The sequence below is a fragment of the Scyliorhinus torazame genome, chromosome 5 (assembly GCF_047496885.1).
Source record: "Scyliorhinus torazame isolate Kashiwa2021f chromosome 5, sScyTor2.1, whole genome shotgun sequence".
Lineage (NCBI taxonomy): Eukaryota > Metazoa > Chordata > Chondrichthyes > Carcharhiniformes > Scyliorhinidae > Scyliorhinus > Scyliorhinus torazame.
In genome coordinates, this window is record NC_092711.1 from 286,274,091 (window position 1) to 286,302,051 (window position 27,961).

Consider the following 27,961-nt stretch of genomic DNA (forward strand, 5'->3'; position numbering starts at 1 on the left):
GCAGACACGAGGAGAAAGTGCAAACTCCACACAGGCAGTCACCAAGACCCAAATTGAACCCGGGTCTAACCACTGTGACCATCGTGCTACCCATCTAGGGGCTTTTATCGGTCTCACAGACTAGTCAAGGACAACTTGACATAGTCATGCCTACCAAATCATACATTACAGGCAATATCCCAGACACGACTATCACCATCCTTGGCAATGTCATGTTCTGCCGGAAGCACAGATCCAACAGAGGTGACGGCACACTGGTATACAGTCGTGCGGAGGTTGCCCTGCGAGTCCTCAACATTGACTCTGGAGCTCACAAAGTCTCATGCCATCAGGTCAAACATGGATAAGGAAACCTCCTGTTGATTACTACCTACTGCCCTCCCTCAGCTGGTGAACCAATACGCCTCCATCTTGAACATTATTTGGAAAAAATCACTGAGTGTGGTAAGGGTACAGAATGTACTCTGGGTGGCGGACCTCAATGTCCAACACCAAATGTTGCTCAGTAACAGCATTACTGACCAAGCTGGCAAAATCCTGAAGGACTTACCTGCCAGTCAGGGCTGCAGCAGGTGCTGAGGGAACCAACAAGAGGGAAAAACCAACTTGACTTTGTTCTCACCAAACTATCTGTTGCAGGTGCTTCTGTCTGTGACTCTTTTGGTAAGAGTGAGCACCGTACAGTCCTTGTGGAAATGAAGTCCCAGCTTTACACTGAGGATGCTCACCATCGTGTTGTGTGATACTACCACTGTGCTAAATGGGCAAGATTCAGAACCGGTTCAGAAATTTAAAAATTGGACATCTATGAGGCGCTGTGGGCCATCGTCAGCAGCAGAATCATATTCAAAATACAATCTGTAACCTCATGGCCCGGGCATATCACTCCCATTAGCATAAAGCCAAGGAATCAACCCTGGTTTAATGAAGAGTGCAGAAGAGTATGCGAGGAGCAGCACCAGGCACACCTAGAAATCAGGGGCGAAATTCTCCAGTATCGGCGCGATGTCCGCCGACCGGCGCCCAAAACGGCGCTAAACAGTCCGGCATCGCGCCACCCCAAAGATACGGAATCCTACACATCTTGGGGGGCCAAGCCCTAACCTTGAGTGCCCCGCCCGCTGGCGCGGAAATGACATTGCCGGGCGGCGCATGCGCGGGAGCGTTAGCGGCCGCTCACAGCATCCCCACGCATGCGCTGTGAAGGGAATCTCGTCCGCCTCCGCCATGGTGGAGACCGTGGCGAAGGCCGAAGGAAAAGAGTGCCCCCACGGCACAGGCCCGCCCGCGGATCGGTGGGCCCCTATCGCGGGCCAGGCCACCGTGGGGGCATCCCCCAGGGCCAGATCGGCCCGCGCCCCCCCCCAGGACCCCGGAGCCCGCCCGCGCCGCCTTGTCCCGCCGGTAAGAGAGGTCGTTTAATCCACGCCGGCGGGACAGGCATTCTAGCAGTGGGACTTCGGCTCATCCGGGCCGAAGAATCGCGGGGGGGGGGGGCGCCAAACGGCGCGATTCCCGCCCCCGCCGAATCTCCGGTGCCGGAGAATTCGGCAACCGCCGGGGCGGGATTCACACCAGCCCCCGGCGATTTTCCGCCCCGGCGGGGGGTCCTTAGATTCTCGCCCCAGGTGTCAATATCTTGAAGCTACAACACAGGAATACTTGCATGTCAAACAGCAGAAGCAGCATGCGATAGATCGAGCTAAGCAATTACACAACCAACACATAAGATCAAAACTCTACAGTCCTGCCCCATCCATAATTGTCCAGTGGTGGACAATTAATCAATGATCTGGTGGAAGCAGCTTCGCAAATATCCCCATCCTCAATGATGGGGGTACCCAGCATATCTGTGCGAAGGATATCTGTCCACATTAACAAGGCACAAGCCAGGAGTCTGATGGAATACGCTCCACTTGCCTGTTTCCGTGCAGTTTCAAAGGGGCTGGTTTAGCACAGGGCTAAATCGCTGGCTTTGAAAGCAGACCAAGGCAGGCCAACAGCACGGTTCAATTCCTGTACCAGCCTCCCCGAACAGGCGCCGGAATGTGGCGACTAGGGGCTTTTCACAGTAACTTCATTGAAGCCTACTTGTGACAATAAGCGATTTTCAAGAAACTCAACACCAACCATGACAAAGCAGTTCACTTGATTGGCAACACATCTATTCATTAAACATTCACTCCCTCCAACACCAACACACAGTAGCAGCAGTGTACCATCAGCAAGATGCACTGCAACAATCCATCAAGCCTTCTTCAACAACGCTTTGACACCCCGTGGGAGTAACACCAAGCTCTTCTCCAAGCCACAAACTATCCTGGCTCGGATATCACTTTTCCTTGACTTTCGTTGGTCAGAATCCTGGAAATTGCTCCCTAACAGCACTGTGAGTATACCTACACCACACGGACTGCACCTTCTCCAGGACAATTAGGGATGGGCAACAAATGCAGGCGTGCCCGACAATGCCTGCATCCCATGAATAGAATTTTTAAAACTTTCTTAGTGTCAGCTGTTACATTGATTTCATTCAACCTCTTGTCCTTTGGCTCTGTTTTGAAGTGCGTTTGGATGTTTCTGTATTCTTCCAAGCAGAACACACTCCCACTCGCCTTCCTCACTGTGGATTTAGTGGTTCATTTTTCCCTCTTGCTTCAGCTTGGATTGCCTTGTTAACTCATTTAAAATGTTCTGAACACCTGTATTTATCATCCTACATATTCCCAGTACTTGATTGAATACATTCGATTTGTCTTGACTTGAGGTATAAATTAGCAAACCCTCCCAAATCAATCTCTTTAAGTCTTTTGCATACTGAGTCTTGTGGTTGGATTTTCGTGGTTCCAAAGAGGGCCGATATGGAGGTGGATGCAGGATGCAACATTTAGGCAAATATATGAGAGTGAGTGAAGATGGCTGGGAGGTGAGATGAACATAAAACGCATCTGCATTGTGTTATTTATTGTTTCAAGCACCAATGTTCTCATTCACAAAGACAGGCCCTGAACCAGGCTGCATCTGCTGTGGTCCGCGTCTATCTCTGGGCCCGTTTCCATCTCTGGCCTGTCTCTAGAGGTGATGGGCCCATCTCCATCCATGCCCAACTCCCCAACACAAAAATAGGGCAGCCGGATGCCTCCAAAATGGAAATTGAACTGTGGGGGACAAGAAAATTCCCAGCTCTCAGTACCTGTCTCAACCATGAAAGTCTAGGCCCTGAATCTCATATAATGGTCCAGGATTCTGTTCTATGTATACTTTTTGGGTAACCGACTATTACCTAGTCAAGCTGAGAACTGCCTATTGTGCCCTCCCCACCATTCCCATTCCTGGTATCATTACACAATTAAGCATTCACCCAGTGCCTGCAGTGGTAATGACTGCAAAATGGTTAGCATTTACTGTCATCATTCCACTGAAATTGACACCAACATTGGGGGTCCACACATATACCAAATAACCTGGAATTCCAACAGCTGCTATCAGTAATCTTAGCATTGACAAGAACTTCCATTCCTAGGCTGTTAATCTTATTTAAAAACCTTTGGAAAAGTTGCATCTTATTCAATGAGATATAGCTAGGTTTGTAAATGGTACGTTAGCTTCATTATTCATGCCAAACACTCTCACTGGCCTTGAAAAGCTAATTTTATATTTGTGGTATGTCAAATTTCTCCACTAAGATCAACAAGTTCACATATTTTTAAAATATATACTTTTAAAGTTTAGCTTTATTTTAGTTTCAGGCACAATTCTCCCAAAAGGTTTTTACATTTTGTTTCCCGTCGGGTGAGTCGGTGCGATCCAAACAGCAATCCACCCAACACTTGGACATTTTTTTGGAGGTTGGGGTGGTTTGCGGCATGAATGAGGTATGCGGGACCTAAAGACTGGCTCCTCAGAGATTAGGGGGCCTGGATTTCAACGTTAAGGCACCCTTATCCTCCCCCACAGACATTGCGACTCCCCGCAGACAAGGGGAACACGCACAACCCTTGATCACAGAAGGTCAACCTCCCCCCCCACCACTAAATGTTTGGGTCACTCCCCACTCCCATACCACACATGCATCAGTGTGACTCCCTTCCTCCCACCCCACCCAAGGATCGCTGACCCTCTCAATGAGTCTCCCTACAAGCCCTGGGATCTCCCTCTATACCCTGCCCCCTCAGGCTCCATTCCTTGGCACTGCCCCAGTGCCAATCTGGTTGGCGCTTTCAGTGTGCTGGGCAGTGAGACCACCCTCTGACCACCCGGGGGTAACAATGGCCTCCGAGGCCCCAAGCATGGTCATTGCACCGAGTCTATGTTTGTGGAGACCAGTACTGATCCGTGCCCGCGGGAATTGCAGGAGCTGGGAGAATTTGGCTTAATGCCGATCCTGCATAATTAAAGGAGAATTTTAACATGCTAATCTGGTTCACGGCCAGATTACGTCTTCAAGGAGAGCCCGGGAGCATCGGAAACTGTTTGCCGCAAGTCCTGTTTCATACTCTCTCGGAATTCTCCAGACAAAGCAGAATTTTTTTTTGCTATCTTTCTTTTAATTTAAAATTGAAGGGATTCAGTGCTTTTAACTTCCCAGTTTGCTGTCGACATTAATACTTCAATGTGAAATGACTGCTCACCCAATCAGGCCTGTAGTCCTCTTAATTTAGCGTCCGATTGAAACTGCAGTCATGAAAGGGGAAATGTGGGTCACAGAAAATGCTAGATCCTTAGGAGTTGTCAACCCTCCAGAATTGCCCTCAAGTCTCCAGGAATGAACAGACTAATATCCAGGACAGGGCTACAAGCAAACCAGAAAGAAAATCAAGGAGGCATTAAAAAAAAGTAATATTTTTTCAATTAGGATGGAGCAACCTTGGATCTGGCCTTAAGTGGCTGAGATTGAACAAACTCCCATTTATTCTGTAGTTTAGCTCCACTCCAGCAGGGAGTTTGTTGAAGGCGAGATGGAGCATTGCAGCAAGGAAGATGGCGAAGAGTGTTAGTGCGATTTTGCAGCCTTGCTTGACGCCATTCCAAAACGTTTGTGGTGAATCCATTGGTCAGGGTCATGTCATCGTGGAGCAGGCAGAGGATGGTGACAAGCTTATGGGGGCAGCCGGAACGGAGGAGGATGCTACATAATCCCTTGCAGCTGACAGTGTCGAAGGCCTTTGTGAGGTCAATGAAGGCCACCTACAAGGGTTGGATGGCGCTCCCTGCATTTCTCTTGCAGCTGTCACGGCATGAAAATTATGTCTGCTGTGGGCGGAATCCGCATTGCAGCTCTGGGTGGAGCTCTTCAACCACAGGGAGAGGGCCTCAGGAATTAAGGAGATTTCTTGCGATGACCTTGCCTGTGGCCAACAGCAGTTACTGAAGTCGAACTTGTCGCATTTCTTGATGATGGTCATGATTACTGCATCTCTGAGATCTCCTGCATGTTCTCCTCCATCCAGAAATAGGAACCTACCAGGCAACAACCAAGATCTTAGCCCAGGCTTGCCCTCATCTATACCATATTCTGCTGGAACATCTGCACTTCTGTATCTGTGCCTTCTTGACTAATTGATCTCTACGTGCCTTCTCATATACGTCCTTGCTCTGGAAAGTCGGATCACTCTGCAACAGTTTCAGGCTACTAATTTCTGAAGGATTATACCATTAGGTTTTTTGACTCTGGGTTCACGTGAAACCATAATTCTTATTTTTTGTCTGTGGCCTTGGCCCTGAACCTTCTTCTTTCCTCCCTTATCCCTCTTTTGTTGTATGACTGCAAATGTGCAGATGCTGCGAACCTACTTCCCACATTTTTAAGTGTGTGTAAAATAAGCCAACCCTCTAATTTTACCCTTTCTCAAATTTTCTGCGTTATAGAGGATTGGATCACTCCTAAACTGAAGGGTTGGGGGTAAAGCTAAATCGCTGGCTTTTAAAGCAAACCAAAGCAGGCCAGCAGCACGGTTCAATTCCCGTACCAGCCTCCCTGAACAGGCGCCGGAATGTGGCGACTAGGGGCTTTTCACAGTAACTTCATTTGAAGCCTACTTGTGACAACAAGCGATTTTCATTTCATTTTTTTCATTTCAAACACACCACCACTTATCCAGGGGGAAATCACACAAAACAAATCAAGAATACCTTTCTGTTTATGGACGGGCAGTGAGTGGGTAAATCAGGGCTGTTCTAAATTAACTACACTTTCTAAAACATATTCTATACCCTTTATCAGATAGTCTTGGATTTGCCTAGCAACAGCAGAAAAACAAATTTAACAAAGCATTATTGGATGTGACCTGCCCAGCAACAGTTAGAAATCTGCCTAGAAACAGCAGTAGCCAGTATTCAAAAGGCTGGATGAAATCCATCTCTCGCAATGATTTGAAGCCGATTTAGATAAGAATCAGATGTGAATAGATTATGAGTAGAAACAGTTTACCTAGCCGACTGGGAAGATCTCACCCCAACTCATAAGGACAGGGCACCCCCGGACACCGGCAAGGACAAGATGTCACTCGGGCACCTTGGCACTGCCAGCCTGGCCCACCCCTGCCAGCCTAGCAGTGCCAATTGGGCACACTGGCAGTGCCAGGGTGGCACTCAGATGGCATAGCCAGGTTGCCCAAGCGGCATCAGGGATGCCAGGGTACCATCCTGCCCAGAGCCCGACCACCCCCGGTTGCCTGGGAGCCCCTCCCCAAGTGCCGGAATGCCTGGTCCACGTTGGTGGAGACCAGTGCAAAATGGCGCTCGCTCTGGGTCTGTGTGGCACGTGCGTTAGAATCTGCGCCTTGGGTAACCCCGGTGTGAACATATTCAAGTGAGCCTTACTGCATGCTTGAATATGCAAATCTGGATCCCGCCCCAGACGCTCACGAGATCTCGTCAGATCTCGCAAGGCATAACAAGACCGTTAAATCTCACAAGGGGCCTCTCGTGAAATCTGATGGCTTTGGTGCATCCCGGGCGCAACAAGGCCAGCAAATCGCGGCCGGTGTTGGAAAGGTCTTTATAGAAAGAATGATTAACAGTTGAATAGGTATGATAGTGGCAAATACTTTTGAATCAGTGAAGATGCTTCAATCGAGAAATTTAGGTTTTCGAGAGAAGAGCTAAGCTAGGTATACAGGTATTCCTCATTTGAATAATGTTTCTGTGAATTTGGGAAGAATAGAAATGGAAATCTAGACCAAGTTTTATATTTAGCCCTCCAGAAATATGCTACTCCGCCCCATTTGCAAACCTGACTTCAGTTTAAAAGGAGACTAATCCCAAACATCACACTATGCAGGCAATACTATTTTCACTGGCCTGAGCGTACTGCCCTCTTAAATGATCAGCACTGATGTGTCAATTTGAAGGGCTACCTCCTTAAGAGTTAATTATCTGAGATCTTGGTCTTAAAACACATACACTGGTGTTCTTCAAACATTTACTCTCAACCAGCATTTTATCAAATATACCAACAATTACACATATAAATATCTCTGTAACTGCAAGGCAGTTACTAGACCAAAATGCAAGTGATTCACATCAATTATCTGACCCCACTGATGAATTATTCTCAAAATTAATTGAACAGCATCAGGTATTACTCATATTCATACAATGAAATGCAAAGTGAAGTTACCTCTCGATTGTCAGTGCCGATAATGTTGTTGACCTTTAACTTCAGAAGATAGCAATCTTGGAATGTAGAACATCAATTAATACCATCAGCACCAAGGAATACTGATTTATAGATTAGAATCTCTAACATTTACCAATTATTTTATAGTCAAATGACAGAAAAATGCCTTTCATGTTTATATTATAAATGTACTCTTTAAGGAGGAGGCAGAATATTGATAATCAATGTCTGAAATACAGAGGGATCTCATTTTTTTGGTGTTACATAGATTTTAGGTCAACCAAAAGGAATCCTAAACACTGACAGTGGCCAGTGATTAGATATAGACATTTCTCTCAAATATACTAAATACCATTGGATGTGTACGGTCATTTAAAATACACAACCCTATGACCTGTTCACAGAAGCATAGTCTAAATCATGGAGAAGAACCAAAGCCATGCTCATAGAAACATGTGGCATCTTACACCAGGTGAACAACATGATGTATTTTACATACTTCTACGTGTGCTTTGCTTGGGTGTCGTTGAGCTGATGCATCAACTAAAACCATGTAAATGTAACTGCAGTTACCAACCACTCCATGAAAGACAAACAAATAACCTTGTGGGCTGGGTCATCCCATAGAACGTTACTGAATTAACTTGTTAATCAGACCACTCGTTCTCATCCAGTTCTGAGTCATCATCAGACTCGCTGTACTCCACTGCAATCCGACGGGACAGGATGGTTGCGACATCATTCCCAACGGGTTCCTTCTTTGCTTCTTGCTCTCGTTGTTCTTGCACTTTTCGAAGCTGAATTCCTGCAATGGGCAATGAGGTCTGATTACACGGCTTCTGTCTACGATTCATACTCTTGTCACTTTAATGTGGGACATTTTGCAGGAAACACATTTTTTAAAAAAGCAATATGGTATAAACTGAAAAATGATTGATAATTGTAACATGGCAGGAGTGAAGATGATTGTGGGTTTAAATTATGAGCAAATATTGAGGAAGGTATGTTTGTTTAGTTTGGGAAAACAGAATTCAGATTACTCATTTGAGGTTTTCAAGGCTATGAAAGGAATTTACATATTTAGTTCAGGCAAACTATTCACGATGGTGAAGGGTCCAAATGGCAAGAAAAAATATATAAAAATAAAGGGCTGAATTCTACGATTTTGGGGAGGATCCATGGCGCTTTACGTGGGAATAATCAGCAAGGCCGCAGCATAAATGCTCCGACCGGTGAAGGACTAGCAGCCGCACCATGTAAAATGCACGGTTTTCCCGCTATAAATACCTGGGGAATTGGCAGGTCCATGGCCACGCATGTGCACGGCGACGACCTGCAGCAGTCGCGCTGTGCAACATGGCGCCGGCCATGACCTGCCAGATAATGCCCCCCTAGACACACGCTCGCCACCCTCAGGCCACCTCCCACCAGTCTCCCCCCCCCCCTCAGCAGCACAGCTCCCGCCCGACTGTTGGCGGCGCTGGACACATTCCGCAGCCGCCACACCGGGTTCCCGACCGCTGAGACCATGAGTCAACCGCATGGTCGGGAACTCGGCGCATCGGGGAGGGTCTTCAGGTAACGTCCTGAGGCCGTCCCAACGGCGTGCGCCTTGCTCCTCGATGATGCCGCGTTGGAGGGGGCGGAGTATCCAAAAACAGGCGGCGCCACCGATTCCATCGAAAAAAGGGATTCTCTGCCCAATCGCCGATTATGAATTCGGCATCAGGGAATGGAGAATCCCTCCCAAAGAATTTAGGAATAAAAAGGGATGTGGGGGGCAGCTCTTTATATCAAAAATTGAAATAGAATGAATTTCTCGGGAAGGCCACTTTATAGATAATGGTCGCAGCGTGGCTGTTGGATCGCACTCAACATCTCTTTTTTGGGCCCTGGAGAGTTTCTCACCGGTTTAGCCCACACTTTAAATATTTTTAACACTGGGGAGCTGAACTCCACGATTAGGCTGCCATTTTGAAAGGGTGCCTCGACGTCTAAGTGAGCTTGTACCTCACCCATGGGCAATGTCACCCTCCCCCCATCCACACACACAATGGGCACTACCCCACACCTCCCCAAGTGAGGACACTCTGCTATGGGGTCCCTGGGGGCTCCCCTCTTTTTCAGACCCCCTCAAGCCCCCTTACAGCACCCCTTCCCCTCCAGGACCGCCACCCACGCCAACCTCCCAGAGGGCCCTTCTTACCTGGCCTGCACACCCCCCACCCTTCAAACTCCTCCTCCAATCTCCTTTTATGGGCATGGCCACTGGCCCTGACCCTTGCCCCGTGGCACCCTTGCATTGCCACCATGTCAGTGCTCCTGCCACCTGGGCGCCTTGGCAGTGCCAGGGTGGCAGTGCCAAGGTGCCTGCTAGTAGTGCCAATATGCCCACATTCAAGAGGGAGGGCCAGGGTCCGTCCCCCCCGAGTGCCGTTTCACCTGGTCCACGTTCTTGTGGACCAGCACTGATCGGCGCCCGACTGCAGCCTCCATGGGGAGGCCGGTAGATCGAGGGAGGCCGGAATATCTCAGGTAGGCAGGCCTTAAGTAGGTTTAAGACCTACTTTAGCAAGTGCCATTTGGTCCCACCCTTTTTGGGCGGGGTTCCCATTCCAACGACTCGCGGGAGTTAGGTTGATCCCTTGAGGCGAGAAGGCTGCCGAGAGGCCAGCGGGCGGCTTCACCCGGGATTTACCAGCCATATTGTGCTCTCACCCGAGTGCAACATGGCCACTGAATCATGGCCATTAATTCATGACCTTTCAACTCAGATGACAACATGTGTCAAACTCAGTTGAAACAGACCAAGGCTTTGATCAGTGAGGACCTAATCTATAAGAATGGAATTGGCATTTTTTTCTCTTGCAGATCGGCTTGAAGCTGCTTATCGCTAACACAGAGCCAGAAAGATAAGATGGGAAAACTGCTTTCAAAATAGCTGGCCTCACTGGTACAGCTGGCCAGGAAGAACTGTCCAACAGTTCAAATGAAATCAATTGCTCGGATGTCCTGGGGTTAAGGAGGGCATCCATGAGTATTGGTGTAGAAGAGCTAAGTTGTCAGATTCAGTAACTCCAAAGTGTTCTTTGATAATACAGTCCAAATTCATTGATTTAAACTAAAATATTAAAATTGAAGCAGAAACAAAGCAAAGAATGTCAATGTTAATAATTATATTGACTGCGATTTTTAAAAGGAGATGCAAAAAACGATATCATTTGAGTAAAAACACCAAATAGTGCGCTGCTCTGCACTTTCGCTACTTCCTGGAGGAAGAGGGGGGGTTGACCTGACTCTTGACAAACGTCTATCTGAGTCTCCTGAACTTTAAAAATTAGCTAAAATGAATTACCACTCACCTCTCCGAATAGCAGCAAGTAGATCGCTTCGAGCATCACTAATTGGCATCAGAGTTGCTTGGGCTTTCTTTATTTCAACTGCAGTGGGTGGTGAGGCAGAGTGTAGTGGGGATGGGACCAAAAGGGGTGGGCCAGGTGGAGGAGGAGGGGGTGCAGCAGGAGGACCAGGAGGGGAAGGGGTATAAGATAATGGGGGTGCAGGTGGGGGGGGTGAGGGGGTATATGTGCGGCCTACAGCTGCCACCGAACTGAGCGCTAGAGGGGGAGGTGCAGAAATAGGACTGTCAAACGCAGTTTGGGCAGATGGAATGAGGGGAGGGGGTGGAGGAGGAGGAGCAGGGGCAGGAGGAGGATAATATTCTGCCAACTGTGCTGGCTGTGCGCTGTAAAAAACATTAGAAATATTAGTCAACACTTACTTGCTAGCCAAATATCACAGACACAGTGGCTGCAGTGGAATAACCAGATAAAATTACAAGAAAGAAACAAAAGAACTAAAAAGGGTATTTCACTGCAAAAATATTGAGCGGGATTCTCCAATCCCGCGGCAGTGTGTCCACGCCCGACGGCGTGAACGGGCCGCTCCCCCCCCCCCCCCCCCCCCCCCCCCCCCCCACCACCCCCCCCCGGACCCTTCAATGCCGAGGTCCCGCTGGCCCAGGGCAGGTTAGAACGGTGCTGGCGGGACTCGATTCTTTTCCTATGGCTGCTCGGCCCATCCGGGCCGGAGAATCGGCAGGCCGGCCGCATAGAGCTGCCCGTGACCGCGCCACGCCAACCACGGCGGCGCCAATGGTGCCGATTCTCAGCTCTGCGGAGAATCGCGTGCCGGTGTCGGGGCGGCGTGGCCCATTCGCGGGGATTCTCCGGCCAGGCCCCAGGCTGGGAGAATCCCGCCCCTATTGTTTATCAAATTAAGTTTAACTTAAGTTTTCTTTATTTTGAAACCATTACACATTTTATGATCTATATAGAGGAACCTTAAAACCAAAATAAGTAAATCAATCCAAATGGCTCCCAAAAGAAGAAATAACCAATATTTCACTTTTTGTAACTTTTACTTTAACACAATCAGAACCATTGCAAATTAAATATGAATTAACAGTCAATTTTATTTTAAGCAGTTGATACAATAAAGAAAGGTCTTATACAACCACAAGCACACGCTTACAATTATAGAATCATAGAATTTACAGTGCAGAAGGAGGCCACTCGGCCCATCGAGTCTGCACCAGCATTTGGAAAGAGCAGCCCACTTAAGGCCACACCTCCACCCTATCCCGTAACCCAGTAATCACACCTAATCCAAGGGCAATTTAGCGTGACCAATCCACCTAACCTGCATATCTTTGGACTGTAGGAGTAAACTGGAGCGCCCGGAGGAAACCCACGCAGACACGGGGAGAACGTGCAGACTCCGCACAGACAGTGACCAAAGCCAGGAATCGAACCTGGGACCCTGGAGCTGTGAAGCAACTGTGCTAACCACTGTGCTACTGTGCCTCCCTAAACTTCTTATGAAGTTTATAAGATTATGATACTTTGGGACCGTAGCTTTAAGTTTAGGGTACATAGGGGCTTTTCACAGTAACTTCATTGCAGTGTTAATGTAAGCCTACTTGTGACAATAAAGCTTATTCTCACGATTATATTATGAAGGGGGTTTTGTGACCTGGTCTGCAGTCTTCTTGATAGTAGGCCTGGTTGCTTTGATTGTCAGGAATCAATGGATGGCATGGATTGTTTTACTGAGAAGATATTTACTGATATTTTACTGAGAAGACAATAGCAACAGTCTCTGAGTATACCACGAGTAAACCCTGAGTCCCTCAAAACCTAGAAAAGTCTTAGAGGCATTGGATTACAATATGTTGTGCAGGGATTGTCCAATTAATTCCAGGAGAAAAGGGAGTTGGGATCAAAGATGGCTAATTAGCAATTCTACCTACTGTACAAACAATGCTAATGTGTTTCACATTCTCATGGGGATGAGGGCAATGTAAGCCCTTTTTAGAATCAGGAAATATGTTTTCCCACAAGATCAATGAATACATCACAGACAGCAGTCTGTTTTGAGTGGTCTGTGGCCACTTGAGGCGGAGAGCAAGAGACGGAGGCAGCCAATCCTGCATCTGAAACAGAGAAAATGCTGACTCTATTATTCACCATGCAGAACATGGGTGGGAATTTGTGCTAGATTGAGTTTCAGAATTCATGAGAATTTACAGAAGGCTGGAAGATTTGCCTAGCTTGAGCTAGAGAAAAAGTATCTGCACTAACATCTACTCTCATAGTAAGTGTCAATTCTACAATCAGATGTTACTTAGCTGGGAAAGTCAGAAGGAAGTCTTCAGGAGCTGAAAACAATTTTAGACTGGTTCCTGGAAAATGAAGCATCCAATGAAGGAATAGTGTAATGTATACACATGGGTTTGTAGTACTGCTATAAGTTAACAGGGACCCTCTTTTCTGTAGTATAATTTGTCTACAAAAAATAAATAGTGCTTAGTCAATGGTATTTTGCAGCTATGTGTTATAATGAAAGTTTTAAAATGTGACAGCTTGTGTGTCCTTCTTTCAGCTGTTAACTGGAAGTTTGAATTTCTCTTCAAAAGCTATCAGTTTCTAACGAGATTATAACAACCTGCATCCCTGCCCACAGACATGTGGCATCATGTGCAGTTCCAAAGTTCTATCACGCAGCCTCTGTTATAAAGAACAAAGAACAATACAGCACAGGAACAGACCCTTCGACCCTCCAAGCCTGCGCCGATCACGTGTCTTATCTAGACCAACCGCCTGTATCCTTCTATACCCCGTCTATTCATGTGCCGATCCGGATAAGTCTTAAATTATATAAAGGATCTCTCATTTTCCCACTCAATCGATTCAGACCACAAGTTAGGTTCACCACCAGCTGTATCCCATAAAGGTCCCCAGAGACTGTCTTCACCCAAATGGCACATTCCTGCAGAAATTTCTTAGCTTGGTTCAAGATGGTCTTGAAGGCAATGATTGCCCAGAGGCTCTTTTATAAAATTGGCCAATTCACAATCTCTGCTCTAACCCAGTCTTTAGTGTTCTGTCCTGTTTAACTGCTTTACAGATATACAGCTCTTTATAAATGTGCCTTTTATGTTCCCCTCTGTTGCTGCTCCCCTTTGTGCCAGCCACACGGCATTTGTATGCTAACTCCCTTCCAGGTTAAGGGTAGCCAGTATTTCTTATTCATAAATAGAATACCTACCATGCAGGAGGTCATTCTACCCAGCGAGTCTGCACCAACCCTCCAACAGAACTCTCTACCTAGGTCCACTCCCAAGCTATGTCCCTATAATCCGTGCACTGATCATGGCAATTCACCTGACCCACACATCTTTGGACTATGGGAGGAAACCGGAGCACCCGGAGGAAACCCACGCAGACATGGAAAGAACGTACAAACGTCCCACAGTCACCCAATGCCGGAATTGAACTGGATTCCTGGCACTGTGAGGCAGCAGTGCTAACCACTGTGTCACCTTGCCACCACTATTGTTCAAGAAAATACAATTGGTCCCTTTAGAATTGATGCAAACTCTTAAAAGTCATTTTCAGACCTTCTTAGAAACAATTACAGAATACCACAGACATTTAAAAGGAATTACAAATGTTCTTCACTGTACTGCTTCTGGGTCAAAAGTCATCACACAAATCTCTCTTTTTCCTTAGTTGTAAAGCAGTCTCCAGGAGAAGCCAGGGAACAACTGATGTTCCAAACAAAGGAGATGGTTATTTGGCCCAGTGTGTTTGTGATGGGTCCTTGTTAAAGCAATCCAAAAATATTCTCATTGCCCTATTCTCTCCCTATAAGCCTTGAATTTTTCTCTGCTTCAAATGTTTCTCCGGAAAGATGGAATGGCCTCTGTCTCATATGCGTTTTGTGACAAAGCATGACAAATACCAACAACTCTGAGAATAAATGCTTCCTCACCTCTCGACTGACTCTCTTAATGATAAATTTAGATCGGCAATCAATCTCTTGCCAATGACTAAGATCACTGTCTTTTTAAAGCCTTTCCTACCTGCACTCACAACTTTAAAAGTCAATGTTTTTCCTGTATACCTGGGGTTGTCTGCAAGGTGAAATTTATTACCAATCCCTAGCTGCTCTGACAATCGTGTGGTTTGCTCGGCTGATGATGATAAAGATTTCAGTTTAAATCATTTTGGGAAGTCTCGAATCATTGTATTAGAAGTAGCATAAAACTTCTTCTAACTCAATAACAGCTAGTAATTAAACTCAAAATTTCCAATGGATGATAGCGTATATTAGTGCAATAGGGGATTCTGGTGTTGTTGCAGCAGAACAAAAGGACTTTGCATCTAACAATAGCTGACCTGACTTAGAGGTGGTTGATCCTGATGTTGGGGTCCCTAAATCTGGTCTATTCTGAGTGCAAACCTTAGAATAAGACTTTTGAAGTAATCACATTCAGATATCTGAGAGGCCCAGTATAGTAAAGTGTAACACTGGTTTTCCGGTGGCGGCATGTAGGTGGAGGTCGCATGTTAGGTGGCTCCTGCTTGATGCCTGGTTACAGGAGCAATTTTTGAATTAGCTGGTGCAGGAAGGTATAAGGAAGGAGGGAGATGTCCAAGTCCCTGAAGAAGGGCACCGGAAAGAAGGGGGCGAGTGAAAGTCCGCCGTCGAGTAAGTTGGTGACTCTGGTGGAAAGGAAGATGGTGGAAGTTTGATTGCCATGGGGGGCCGCTCCCCTCACAGTGGGAATTCTGACCAAGGTGATGGGCGGGGAGTTTGAGTGACAGTTCACTAAGCACATGGAGGTGCTGCGGAGGGCCGGGTGCAGGCAGTTAAAATGAATTCTTTGTCACAACACCTGTTTTTGTTCCAATGTCTGTCGGTCTTTCCGCCTAAGTTGTTGTTCAAGGGGGTGGACAAGCTGATCTGTCAGCAGTGGGGGGGGGGAGGGGGGGTTCGGAGGGACCATGGTGTGAGGTGTTGCGGAGGGTGAACACCTCGACTTCGTGTGCGAAGTTGGGCTGATACAGCTGAAGGTTGTACACAGGGCATACCTCATAAAATCAAAGATGAGCCAGCTGTTCAATGGGGTGGAGGATGTCTGTGAGCGATGTGGGAGGGGCCCCGCGAACTATATGCATATGTTTTCGTCCTGTCCGAAGCTGGAAAGTTATGGAGGGCGGTGTTCAGCACCATCTTGGGATTCTTACATGTAGATGTGGAGCCCGGTCCCCTAGAAGTCATATTCAGGATGTCGGACCGACGCAAGCTGCAGGTAGGTGCGGGACAGATGTCTTGGCCTTCACCTCGCTGATCGCTCGTAGGCAGGTCTTGTTGAGGTGGAGGTCAGCTGCTCTACCCTGTGCCTCAGTGTGGCGGGGAGACCTGCTGTAATTTTTGACCCTGGAAAAGGTGAAATTTGAGCTGAGGGGGGTGAAGGAGGGGTTCTACAATTGTTGGGGTTTGTTCATCGTGCACTTTCGGGAGTTGGTTACCATTGACTGTTGGGGAGGGTTTCGGGGGGGGGGGGGGGGGGGGGGTCTTAGTTTGGGGTTATTATTGTATTGAGAAAATTTCCAAAATATGTCAAATAAAGATACTTTTTAAAATAAATTAACATATAACACTCTCCACCAGAGGGTGGTAGGATACAGGTTTACCCCAGTATTCTCTGTGACATGAGATCTGAAGCTCAGGTATGTTATCACAGGATTAACATCAAGCATTGTAGAGTCTAATGCCCAAAGGAAGGGAGAAATTTCAGCTTGCCGATTCAGTCTGCCGCATTCCCATGTACCCGTAGTGACAGACCTGAGACTGTCAGAGGCAAAGGTGTGGTAGCACGTTGTCTACTTTCAGCTCAGACCCAGACATTAGGAAACAGCACGTTATCAGAAAAAGAAACAAAGCGACTTCCGGGTGCGGCGATGACCAGCTGAGTCGCACGTTTCGGCAGCTCCCGGTGGAACGGACTTTTGGGCACTTAATAAGAGCCCCAACGGCAATTTTAACGGCTAGAAGCACTGTGCGGTAAACCAGAAGGGAATCCCCCCTGGAAACGGATGGAAAAAGGAGAGGGAAGTGGCCAGATTGCAGTGGATCCTTTGGAGCAGCGGCAAGGAAGGTAAGCAAGAACCAAGATGGCGACGGAAGGTGGCAGTTTAACATGGGGCCCTGAACAACAAGAGTTTTTGGAATGTTGCGTGGAAGAACTTAAAAAGGAAATGAAGAAGGAGCTGTTGGCCCCGATATTACAGGCGATCGAAGGGCTAAAGGATGAGCAAAAAACCCAGGAGCGGGAGCTTCGGGTCGTGAAGGCAAAGGCTGCCGAGAACGAGGACGATATACAGGGCCTGGTGGTGAAGACGGAGATGCACGAGGCACACCATAAACGATGTGTGGAAAGACTGGAGGTGCTAGAGAATAACGCGAGGAGGAATAATTTAAGGATTCTTGGTCTTCCTGAAGGTGCAGAAGGAGCAGACGTCGGGGCATATGTGAGCACGATGCTGCACTCGTTAATGGGAGCGGAGGCCCTGGCGGGTCCGCTGGAGGTGGATGGAGCATACCGAGTGATGGCGCGAGGACCGAGAGCAGGAGAAATTCCTAGAGCCACAGTGGTGAGATTCCTCCGTTTTAAGGACAAAGAGATGGTCCTTAGGTGGGCAAAGAAAACTCGGAGCAGTAGGTGGGAGAACGCGGTGATCCGCGTATATCAAGACTGGAGTGCGGAGATGGTGAGAAGGAGGGCGAGCTTTAATCGGGCCAAGGCGGTGCTTCACAAAAAGAAGATAAAATTTGGAATGCTGCAACCGGCAAGACTGTGGGTCACATATCAAGGGAGGCACCACTACTTTGAGACGGCGGATGAGGCGTGGACTTTTATTGTGGAAGAAAAACTGGAATAAGCGGGTTATTAAAAAAGAACGTTTGAAACAAAGTGGTGGGGCGAGTATGGGGGGTGAAGAGGGGGGAAAAAGGGGGGGAAGGATGAGTTTTATGTTATTAATCCTGCGATGCGGTAACTTTTCTCTCTTCCACAGGTGGTGGTGGAGGGAGGAAGGGAGGTGGAGGAGATGGGGCGTTGGCCATGGGGGCGGGGCCAAAAGGGAAGCGCGGGCTTTGTTCCCGCGCTATGAGAATCATGGCGGGAATAGGGAAGCAGGAAGGAGGGGGCGTCGCACGGTGCGAGCCGAGGTCACGGGGGGAAGCCGAGGTCGGCCAGAGTCTGCTGACTTCTGGGAGCAACATGGGGGGTGTAACTACGCTAGTGGGGGATCTAGCGGGGGGGGCTGGGAGGGGGGAGTTACTGGGTTGCTGCTGCTGGGGAGAGGGGGGAGCCGGAATGGGGTGGGGTGGGCGGGAGGGCACCGCCTGGGGGGGGACACAGCTGCTTGGGAACCAGGTGAGGAGCTGGAAAAAGGGGATGGCTAATCGACAAGGCGGGGGGGGTAAAAAGCCCCCCAACCCGGTTGATCACGTGGAATGTGAGAGGGCTGAACGGGCCGATAAAGAGGGCACAAGTACTCGCACACCTTAAGAAACTTAAGGCACACGTGGTTATGTTACAAGAGACGCACTTGAAACTTATAGACCAGGTTAGACTACGCAAAGGATGGGTGGGGCAGGTGTTTCATTCGGGGCTAGATGCGATACTAGTGGGGAAGCGGGTTATGTTTGAGGCAAAGACCATAGTGGCGGATAGCGGGGGCAGATACGTGATGGTGAGTGGCAAATTACAGGGGGAGGTGGTGGTCTTGGTAAACATATATGCCCCAAACTGGGATGATGCCAATTTTATGAGGCGCATGCTAGGACGCATCCCGGACCTAGAGGTGGGAAAGTTGGTAATGGGGGGAGATTTTAATACGGTGCTGGAGCCAGGGCTGGACAGGTCGAGATCCAGGACTGGAAGGAGGCCGGCTGCAGCCAAGGTGCTTAAAGATTTTATGGAGCAGATGGGAGGAGTAGACCCGTGGAGATTTAGCAGACCTAGGAGTAAGGAGTTTTCGTTTTTCTCCTATGTCCACAAAGTTTATTCACGAATAGACTTTTTTGTTTTGGGAAGGGCGTTGATCCCGAAGGTGAGGGGGACAGGGTATACAGCTATAGCCATTTCGGATCACGCTCCACATTGGGTAGACTTGGAGATAGGGGAGGAAACAGAAGGGCGTCCACCCTGGAGAATGGACATGGGACTAATGGCAGATGAAGGGGTGTGTCTAAGGGTGAGGGGGTGCATTGAAAAATACTTGGAACTCAATGATAACGGGGAGGTCCAGGTGGGAGTGGTATGGGAGGCGCTGAAGGCAGTGGTTAGAGGGGAGCTGATATCAATAAGGGCACATAAAGGGAAGCAGGAGAGTAGGGAATGGGAGCGGTTGCTGCAAGAACTTCTGAGGGTGGACAGGCAATATGCGGAGGCACCGGAGGAGGGACTGTACAGGGAAAGGCAAAGGTTACACGTAGAATTTGACTTGCTGACAACGGGTACTGCAGAAGCACATTGGAGGAAGGCACAGGGTGTACAGTATGAGTATGGGGAGAAGGCGAGCAGGTTGCTGGCCCATCAATTGAGGAAAAGGGGAGCAGCGAGGGAAATAGGGTGAGTGAGGGATGAGGAAGGAGAGATAGAGCGGGGAGCGGAGAGAGTGAATGGAGTGTTCGAGGCATTCTATAAAAGATTATACGAAGCTCGGCCCCCGGATGGGAAGGAGAGAATGATGTGCTTCCTGGACCGGCTGGAATTTCCTAAGGTGGAGGAGCAGGAGAGGGTGGGACTGGGAGCACAGATCGAGATAGAGGAAGTAGTGAAAGGAATTAGGAGTATGCAGGCGGGGAAGGCTCCGGGACCGGATGGATTTCCAGTCGAATTTTATAGGAAATATGTGGACTTGCTTGCCCCGATACTGATGAGAACCTTTAATGAGGCGAAGGAAAGGGGACAGCTGCCCCGACTATGTCGGAGGCAACGATATCGCTTCTCCTAAAGAAGGAAAAAGACCCGCTGCAATGCGGGTCCTATAGACCTATTTCCCTCCTAAATGTAGACGCTAATATTCTGGCCAAGGTAATGGCAATGAGGATAGAGGATTGTGTCCCGGGGGTAGTCCATGAGGACCAAACTGGGTTTGTGAAGGGGAGACAGCTGAATACGAATATACGGAGGCTGCTAGGGGTAATGATGATGCCCCCACCAGAGGGGGAAGCGGAGATAGTGGTGGCGATGGATGCCGAGAAAGCTTTTGATAGAGTGGAGTGGGATTATCTGTGGGAGGTGTTGAGGAGATTTGGCTTTGGAGATGAGTATATTAGATGGGTACAGCTGCTGTATAGGGCCCCGATGGCGAGCGTGGTCACGAATGGACGGGGGTCTGCGTATTTTCGGCTCCATAGAGGGACGAGGCAGGGATGTCCTCTGTCCCCATTATTGTTTGCACTGGCGATTGAGCCCCTGGCAATAGCATTGAGGGGTTCCAGGAAGTGGAGGGGAGTACTCAGGGGAGGAGAGGAACACCGGGTATCTCTTTACGCGGACGATTTATTGGTGTATGTGGCGGACCCGGCGGAGGGGATGCCAGAGATAATGCGGATACTTGGGGAGTTTGGAGAATTTTCAGGATATAAGCTGAACATGGGGAAAAGTGAGCTGTTTGTGGTGCATCCAGGGGAGCAGAGCAGAGAAATAGAGGACTTACCGCTGAGGAAGGTAACAAGGGACTTTCGCTACTTGGGGATCCAGATAGCCAAGAATTGGGGTACATTGCATAGGTTAAACTTAACGCGGTTGGTGGAACAGATGGAGGAGGACTTCAAGAGATGGGACATGGTATCCCTGTCACTGGCAGGGAGGGTACAAGCGGTTAAAATGGTGGTCCTCCCGAGATTCCTCTTTGTGTTTTCAGTGCCTCCCGGTGGTGATCACGAAGGCTTTTTTCAAAAGGATTGAGAAGAGTATCATGAGTTTTGTGTGGGTCGGGAAGACCCCGAGAGTGAGGAAGGGATTTTTGCAGCATAGTAGGGATAGGGGGTGCTGGCGCTACCGAGCCTGAGTGAGTACTACTGGGCCGCCAACATCTCAATGGTATGTAAGTGGATGGGAGAAGAGGAGAGAGCGGCGTGGAAGAAATTGGAGAAGGCATCCTGTAGGGGGACTTGCCTACAAGCCATGGTGACGGCGCCGTTGCCGTTCTCACCGAAGAAATACACCACAAGCCCGGTGGTGGTGGCTACTCTGAAAATTTGGGGGCAATGGAGACGGCATAGGGGAAAGACGGGAGCCTCGGTGTGGTCCCCGATAAGAAATAATCATAGGTTTGCTCCGGGGAGAATGGATGGGGGATTTGGAACATGGCAAAGAGCAGGAGTAACACAATTGAGAGATCTGTTTGTAGATGGGACGTTTGCAAGTCTGGGAGCGCTGACCGAAAAATATGGGTTGCCCCAAGGGAACGCATTCCGGTATATGCAACTGAGGGCTTTTGCGAGGCAACAGGTGAGGGAATTCCCGCAGCTCCCGACGCAGGAGGTGCAGGACAGAGTGATCTCAAAGACATGGGTGGGGGACGGTAAGGTGTCAGACATATATAGGGAGATGAGAGACGAGGGGGAGATTATGGTAGACGAGCTGAAAGGGAAATGGGAAGAAGAGCTGGGGGAGGAGATTGAGGAGGGGCTGTGGGCTGATGCCCTAAGTAGGGTAAACTCATCGTCCTCGTGTGCCAGGCTAAGCCTGATACCATTTAAGGTGTTACACAGGGCGCATATGACTGGAACACGGCTTAGTAAATTTTTTGGAGTAGAAGATAGGTGTGCGAGATGCTCGAAAAGCCCAGCGAATCACACCCACATGTTCTGGTCATGTCCGGCACTACAGGGGTTTTGGGTGGGGGTGACAAAGGTGCTTTCAAAGGTAGTGGGGGTCCAGGTCGAACCAAGCTGGGGATTGGCTATATTTGGGGTTGCAGAAGAGCCGGGAGTGCAGGAGGCGAGAGAGGCTGATGTTTTGGCCTTTGCGTCCCTAGTAGCCCGGCGCAGGATACTGTTGATGTGGAAGGAAGCCAAGCCCCCGGGTGTGGAGACCTGGATAAATGACATGGCAGGGTTTATAAAGCTGGAACGGATTAAGTTCGTCCTAAGGGGATCGGCTCAAGGGTTCACCAGGCGGTGGCAACCGTTCGTCGAATACCTCACAGAAAGATAGAGGGAATGGAAAAGAAGAAGACAGCAGCAGCAGCCCGGGGGTGGGGGGGGGGGGGGGGGGGGGGGGGGGGGGGGGGGGGGGAGGAACCAGAGGGATTCTCAGGGATGTTAATATATAAGTATAATATGTATAGGTTGTTGTTATAGATAATTGTATATTGGACTGTTAGAACATATTTTTGGAGAATATTTATCTGGGACAAGGCAGTTGCCATTTAGTTTTGTTTTTGTTTATATATTATTTATTTCTTGTTTATAAAACTGGCCATTGTTATTTATATTATGATATTACTGTGTAAAGGATACACAATGTACTGTGATGGTTGGGCAAAAATTTTCAATAAAATATTTTTTTGAAAAAAGAAAAGGAAACAAAGAAAGACTCTCTTACAAATCCTCCATGTCACCTGGTGCACAGTGTTTGATCTCACAGAGGCTACTTCCAGCACCAAGGTCAGCGACTAATATTCAGGGCGATTCGAAGCATGTTGTAAAATACAAATATGAAATTGTGCACTGGATTACTCTCCCTCAGCATTAAATTTGACCCTGCATTCACTTGGCTTTTGTGCCTATTTGCATCATGCTATCGCGCCTGAACAACATTCGATTGCTGATAAGATAAAAGGCTTCAGATTTCTAAGAGAAACTATTTTTCAGAATAAGATTTTGCTGCCTAAATAATAATAATCTTTTATTAATAACATCAGTCTTAAAAATGGAATGCATTACCAAGAAAGGCCACTGAAACAGAATACATAAAATACTTCAAGGGGCAATTCTGGAGAGAAGGGATTGAGGGGCATCATAAAAGAGCAGTTAATCGGGTTCATTGATGTAAAACCCATAGGGTCTATTTGAGCCAAAGAAATCTGGGTCTAGAAATTCTGAAGCACCAATTTTTGAGCAGAGGGAGAGGGGGAATATAGAGATCAATCCCCATACTAACTAATGCAGCACAGTGGTTAGCACTGTTGCTTTACAGCACCAGGTTCCCAGGTTCGATTCCCGCTTGGGTCACTCTGTGCGGAGTCTGCACGTTCTCCTGTGTCTGCGTGGGTTTCCTCCGGGTGCTCCGGTTTCCTCCCACGAGTGCCGAAAGACGTGCTTGCTAGGTGAATTAACATTCTGAATTCTCACTCAGTGTACCCGAGCAGGAGCCGGAGTGTGGCGACTAGGGGATTTTCTCAGTAACTTCATTGCAGCGTTGATATAAGCCTACTTGTGACAATAATAAAGATTATTATATTATTATTATTATTACTAGTGAAGGCCAGGGCACCATGAGTTTGTGTCTTGGGTCTCATTTTTATGGAGCTGGCAAGCTGCAGTGAGTAACAGGCAGCTAAATGGTTGATTGAGTCACTGTTGTCTTTTCAGCTGGTCTCAGGTTAAGTGAGGAAGAGTGTGGCTGGGAAAAGGGACTGCAGTCAACTCAGGTGGGCAAAGAGCTGTAATTGGGAAGGTGGAACTCACTTGCGATCAATAGAAATGCTGGCCTAGCCAGCATCACCCACAAAGAATCCCATAGAATTTCTACCATTAGGAGAAGTTTGCACTGACCCTCTGACAGAGCACTGGACATGGGCCTACTCCCCTGCCCCTGTACTGGTAACCCCACACATTGATCATGGCCAATTCACCTAACCTGAACATCTTTGGATTGTGGGAAGAAACTGGAGCACCTGGAGGAATCCCATGCTGCACAGGGAGAATATTCAAACTACACACAGAGAATCACACAATCCCAAAGTGCAGAAGAAGGCCATTTTGCCCTTCGAATCTGCACCGACCCTGTGAAAGAGCACTCCACCCAAGCCCACTTCCCCGCCCTATTCCTATAACCCCTTAACCTAACCAACACATCCCTGGACGCTAAGGGGCAATTAAGCATGACCAATCCACCTAACCTGCACTGTGGGAGGAAACCGGAGAGCCCGGAGGAAACCAATGCAGACACAGGGAGAATGTGCAAACTCCACACAGACCGGCACCCAAAGCTGAAATTGAACCTGGGTCCCTGGCTCTGTGAGGCAGCAGTGCTAAGCACTGTGCCACCGTGCCCACCCCATGGATGCCAAAATAAAGTTGAACTTGGTGGCAATCGGGATGGGGGTGGGGGGGGGGGGGGGGAATCAATGTCCATGAGTACAATCGAGGTGCATTTGGGATGAGCATGTGGAGTCAGGAAAAAATCGATGTCCATTGGAACATGCAGGGGGTCCGGGCCGGGCCGTTCTAACCTGCTCCTAGCCAGCGTAGGCCGGCCTCTCAGGCTGGGGGCCTCCTTTCTTCCGCGCCGTTGCCCTGCAGCCCCATGCCATGTTGTGTCCGGGCCGGCGCGGAGAAGGGAGCCACTGCCCATGCGCGCATTGGTGCAGGTGCCACTGCGCCTGCGCGGACCCTGCGGTGCCCAGTTGACGTCGGGATCAGCAGCTGGAGCGGCGAGGGTCGCTCCAGTGCCGTGCTGGCCCCCTGTAGGGGCCAGAATTTCTGATCCTGAGGCCATGTTGACGCCGCCTGGAAACGCGACGGTGTTTCCGATGGAGTCAACACTTAGCCTCAGGATCAGAGAATCCCGCCCACGATGAGCATGCGTTTCCTGCCTGCCATATTGCAGGGTTAGGAGAACACTTATTGCCCAGAAAAAGCAAGTACTGCCTGCTTGAGCTTTTACAACATGATTTCTATGTTTTGGCACAATGTAAAGTGCACCAGCAGCAGGGTTCTTTAAAACTATTAAGCTTCTCTCTTACTGATCTGACTGAATATATTCCCCTGCAATGTGCCCATGTTCAACTAGGCTGGGTGCCTCATAGTTTGGAAAATGCACTTTAATCTCGGCATCATCTTCTCAGCATCTCTTCCTGACTTGCTAAATAGTATAAGGCTATCAGGTTGTCTAAAAGTGATAATCCTCATCAAAAGGGAAGTAATCTTTCCTTTCAAATAGCTCTTAGCTATTCACATTTTTCTAGTATTAATTCTTACAGTCCAATAGTCAGCAGAGTCTTGCTTACCTGTAGTCTTTAACAAGTTGGGGTCGTGGTCCATTGAGAGTAGCTTCAACAGGTTGCTTAAGGTGGGGCTGCTGTGCTCTGGTAAGTGAGGTTTGCCTAACATTTGTGGCAGGCAGTCTGTATGCACGATCCTGTGCTTGGGTTACAGCTGATAAGAGCTCTTTGTTATCGGGTACTACATAGGGAATGGAGAGTGCTGACTGTTGAATTGGATGGTTGGGACTAGCAGGATATGAAAGCTCCCCCACATCAGATACGTAGGACCTGTCAAAAAAAAAACATTTCCATTTATCTTGAGAACTGTTGTTGAATAAAAAATGGGCTAAAAGTTTTGTTGCTCTGGTGTTTGGGTGCGGGGCGTCCTCCTCACAAACTTACCCGCATTCATGCAGGTCAATGTGAGAACCATGGAACTTTCACAGAGCCACTTCATCTGCATGACTGTAGCTTTGGCTCAAGTTACTTCTGCACTGCTGTTGTTCCTCCAAGCTGCCCGTGGCCTTTGCGCACAGCAGAGGGTACAGCAGTGTTATTTGTCAATCACATGGTACTTCCAGCCTGCTCACTTTAAAGGCAGGCTGTACAATAAAGAGAGGCTGCACATAAGTATTCCTGCACTGTAAATAGTTACAACTTGAATGCCAGTGTAGACAGAGTTTTCTAGATTGATAGATATAGCATTGCAGGATATAGTAACTCTGGTGGGCAGCAGCAGAGATTTCATGGTTCCACAATGGTCCAGAAGGCCTGTTAGACAACCTTCGGAAGGGAGTCGGGATAGGTGACCGGGAAGCTAACTCTCCGAGTCTAGCCTTGAGGAGTTGGAAGCAGTGCCACACAAACTCTAATGGCATCACACAGGTGTTCAAAGGTCATCAATACATCTTCACATGACATTTCAAAGGCAATTAAGGGTGGGCAAAAAATGCTGGATAGCCAGCAATGCCCACATCCCATGAATGAATAATTCTCCCCATACCACACCACCAACCTTGCTCCATACTCAATGCACCACACCCCATTCATTCACCCAGCACCACTCACTGGGGCTCAGAACTCATGCCTAACAATTAGATACTCCACCTCACCCTCCCACCTACTAATGCTGCCAGTCTCACACTCATCTATCGTTGCCTCCACATGCCTTCAGCTTTTCTGCTCTGGCAGGCTCTTCATCCAAACAATGCTGCACCATCACTAACATTTTGCTCTCTCCCTTGCAGGAAAAGGTGGCACATAAGAGAAGGAAGGGACAAGAGCATCTCCAGAGCCCCAACAAACAACATGGCCGCCCACTCATGAGCTGGCTTTGACAGGGCCTTCGGCATCCGACATCATTCAGAACATTGAGGTCTTACAGCCTTTCCCAATCCCAGCTCACCCTCTTCCAGCTATCTGGCGTGATGAGCATGATGTTCATGGTGTGACAATGGATCTCTTGCTTCCCAATCCAACCCTGTTATCTCACAACAACCTTTGCTGAACAAATTTCGGCTTTAATACACCCGAAAATGTCTGCCTGCCCAAATATAGTAACCCCAGGTGGGTGAAGGGAGAGCAACATCACAGCACTGATGAAGAGACCCTGTCACTTTTTCTGACACTCACAACCACCAGCTCTAGCATTGCAGAAACCTTGCAGTCTATTGAAGAGTTAGGGTCGCACAATGGCAGGCGAGGAGTAAAGGATGGTTCCATTGCCAACTCACTGGTGGGCAAAGTGACAAACAAGTATTGCTCCAGAGGACTCAGGTGAGGACCTTGATGTGGCAGCATACAGAACAATGCTGGTTGGGCATGCACAAAAAGATGGCGTGTGCATTGGCTGACTTGCTCCAGCTTGAAGTTGGCACAGGGCAGGCTGTCTCCATCTCCTCTATTCTATCTCTCTGTCATGCTGCAGATCAGAAGCACTGCCCCCGATCTGTTACTGCCTTTCTGTGAACGGGTCACCTACTCCACTGCACTTGCTCACACCCTCAACCCTCCACCCCACCCCAGCCTGAGGATGCACCAACACCTCAGCCAAATCTAAGTACTCACCAAAGCACGTCCTGCAACAGCCCAAAGTACTTCCAGATATTTTACAATAAAAAATGTTCCAAAAACAATGACCTTATTTGTAACTTAGGTCCTTGATCCTTTAAATAACTCTCGTGCAAGGCCTGTTTTGCAACTGAACACTTCTTGTTTGCAAAATTATATAGGAATACATTGCCTACAAATGCATTCTCCAAATCAGGGACCCTGGTGTCACATCAGCCAGTTGGACTGTGCGAAGTTAGCATAGCATCCATTCGCAGCTTCCCAGCACACACAAATGGCAGGGTCCATGCACTCTTCTATTACCAAAATGGCAACATGCCGACACTAGGATCATACGTAACATGATGCATGACCTCCATGACAGCGCTAAAAGCTGCATAATTTGAGGGAATTTCTTGCCCAATTTTCTTTTTCATTTTTCCCCAGGTTTCTTCCTGCCGCACATCCTGATCGCCTCACTATCTAGATGATCAGAAGTCCATATTCTGGGACATTATTTTCTCCACGATCACTTGCAAAATAAGCCAAAATCTAGCTGAACTATTTAAATGATCTTCGGTATTCCCACCTGGAAATATCTGACCATAAGATAAATATGACTTGTTGATGTTTCTGCTCTTTTGTTGCCTCTCTTGTGCTGCTGCGACTGCTAATTTGCTTGTCATTCTGTCCTATTCCTTTTGGTTTA

The 27,961-nt window shown here is 48.3% G+C and overlaps 1 protein-coding gene across 1 annotated transcript in view; it reads right to left on the reverse strand.

The window, feature by feature from the left end:
• Positions 1 to 1,435: 1,435 nt before the first annotated feature.
• Positions 1,436 to 27,961, reverse strand: part of LOC140421177 (actin-binding protein WASF3-like) — a 125,782-nt gene continuing 99,256 nt past the window's right edge. The window contains exons 9-11 of the mRNA XM_072505671.1: positions 25,228 to 25,491; positions 10,984 to 11,366; positions 1,436 to 8,426 (exon numbers count right to left, since the gene is read on the reverse strand). Of these exons, the coding sequence (XP_072361772.1) occupies positions 8,269 to 8,426; positions 10,984 to 11,366; positions 25,228 to 25,491 (805 nt within the window). The 3' untranslated portion in view covers positions 1,436 to 8,268. The remainder of the gene's footprint in view (positions 8,427 to 10,983; positions 11,367 to 25,227; positions 25,492 to 27,961) is intronic.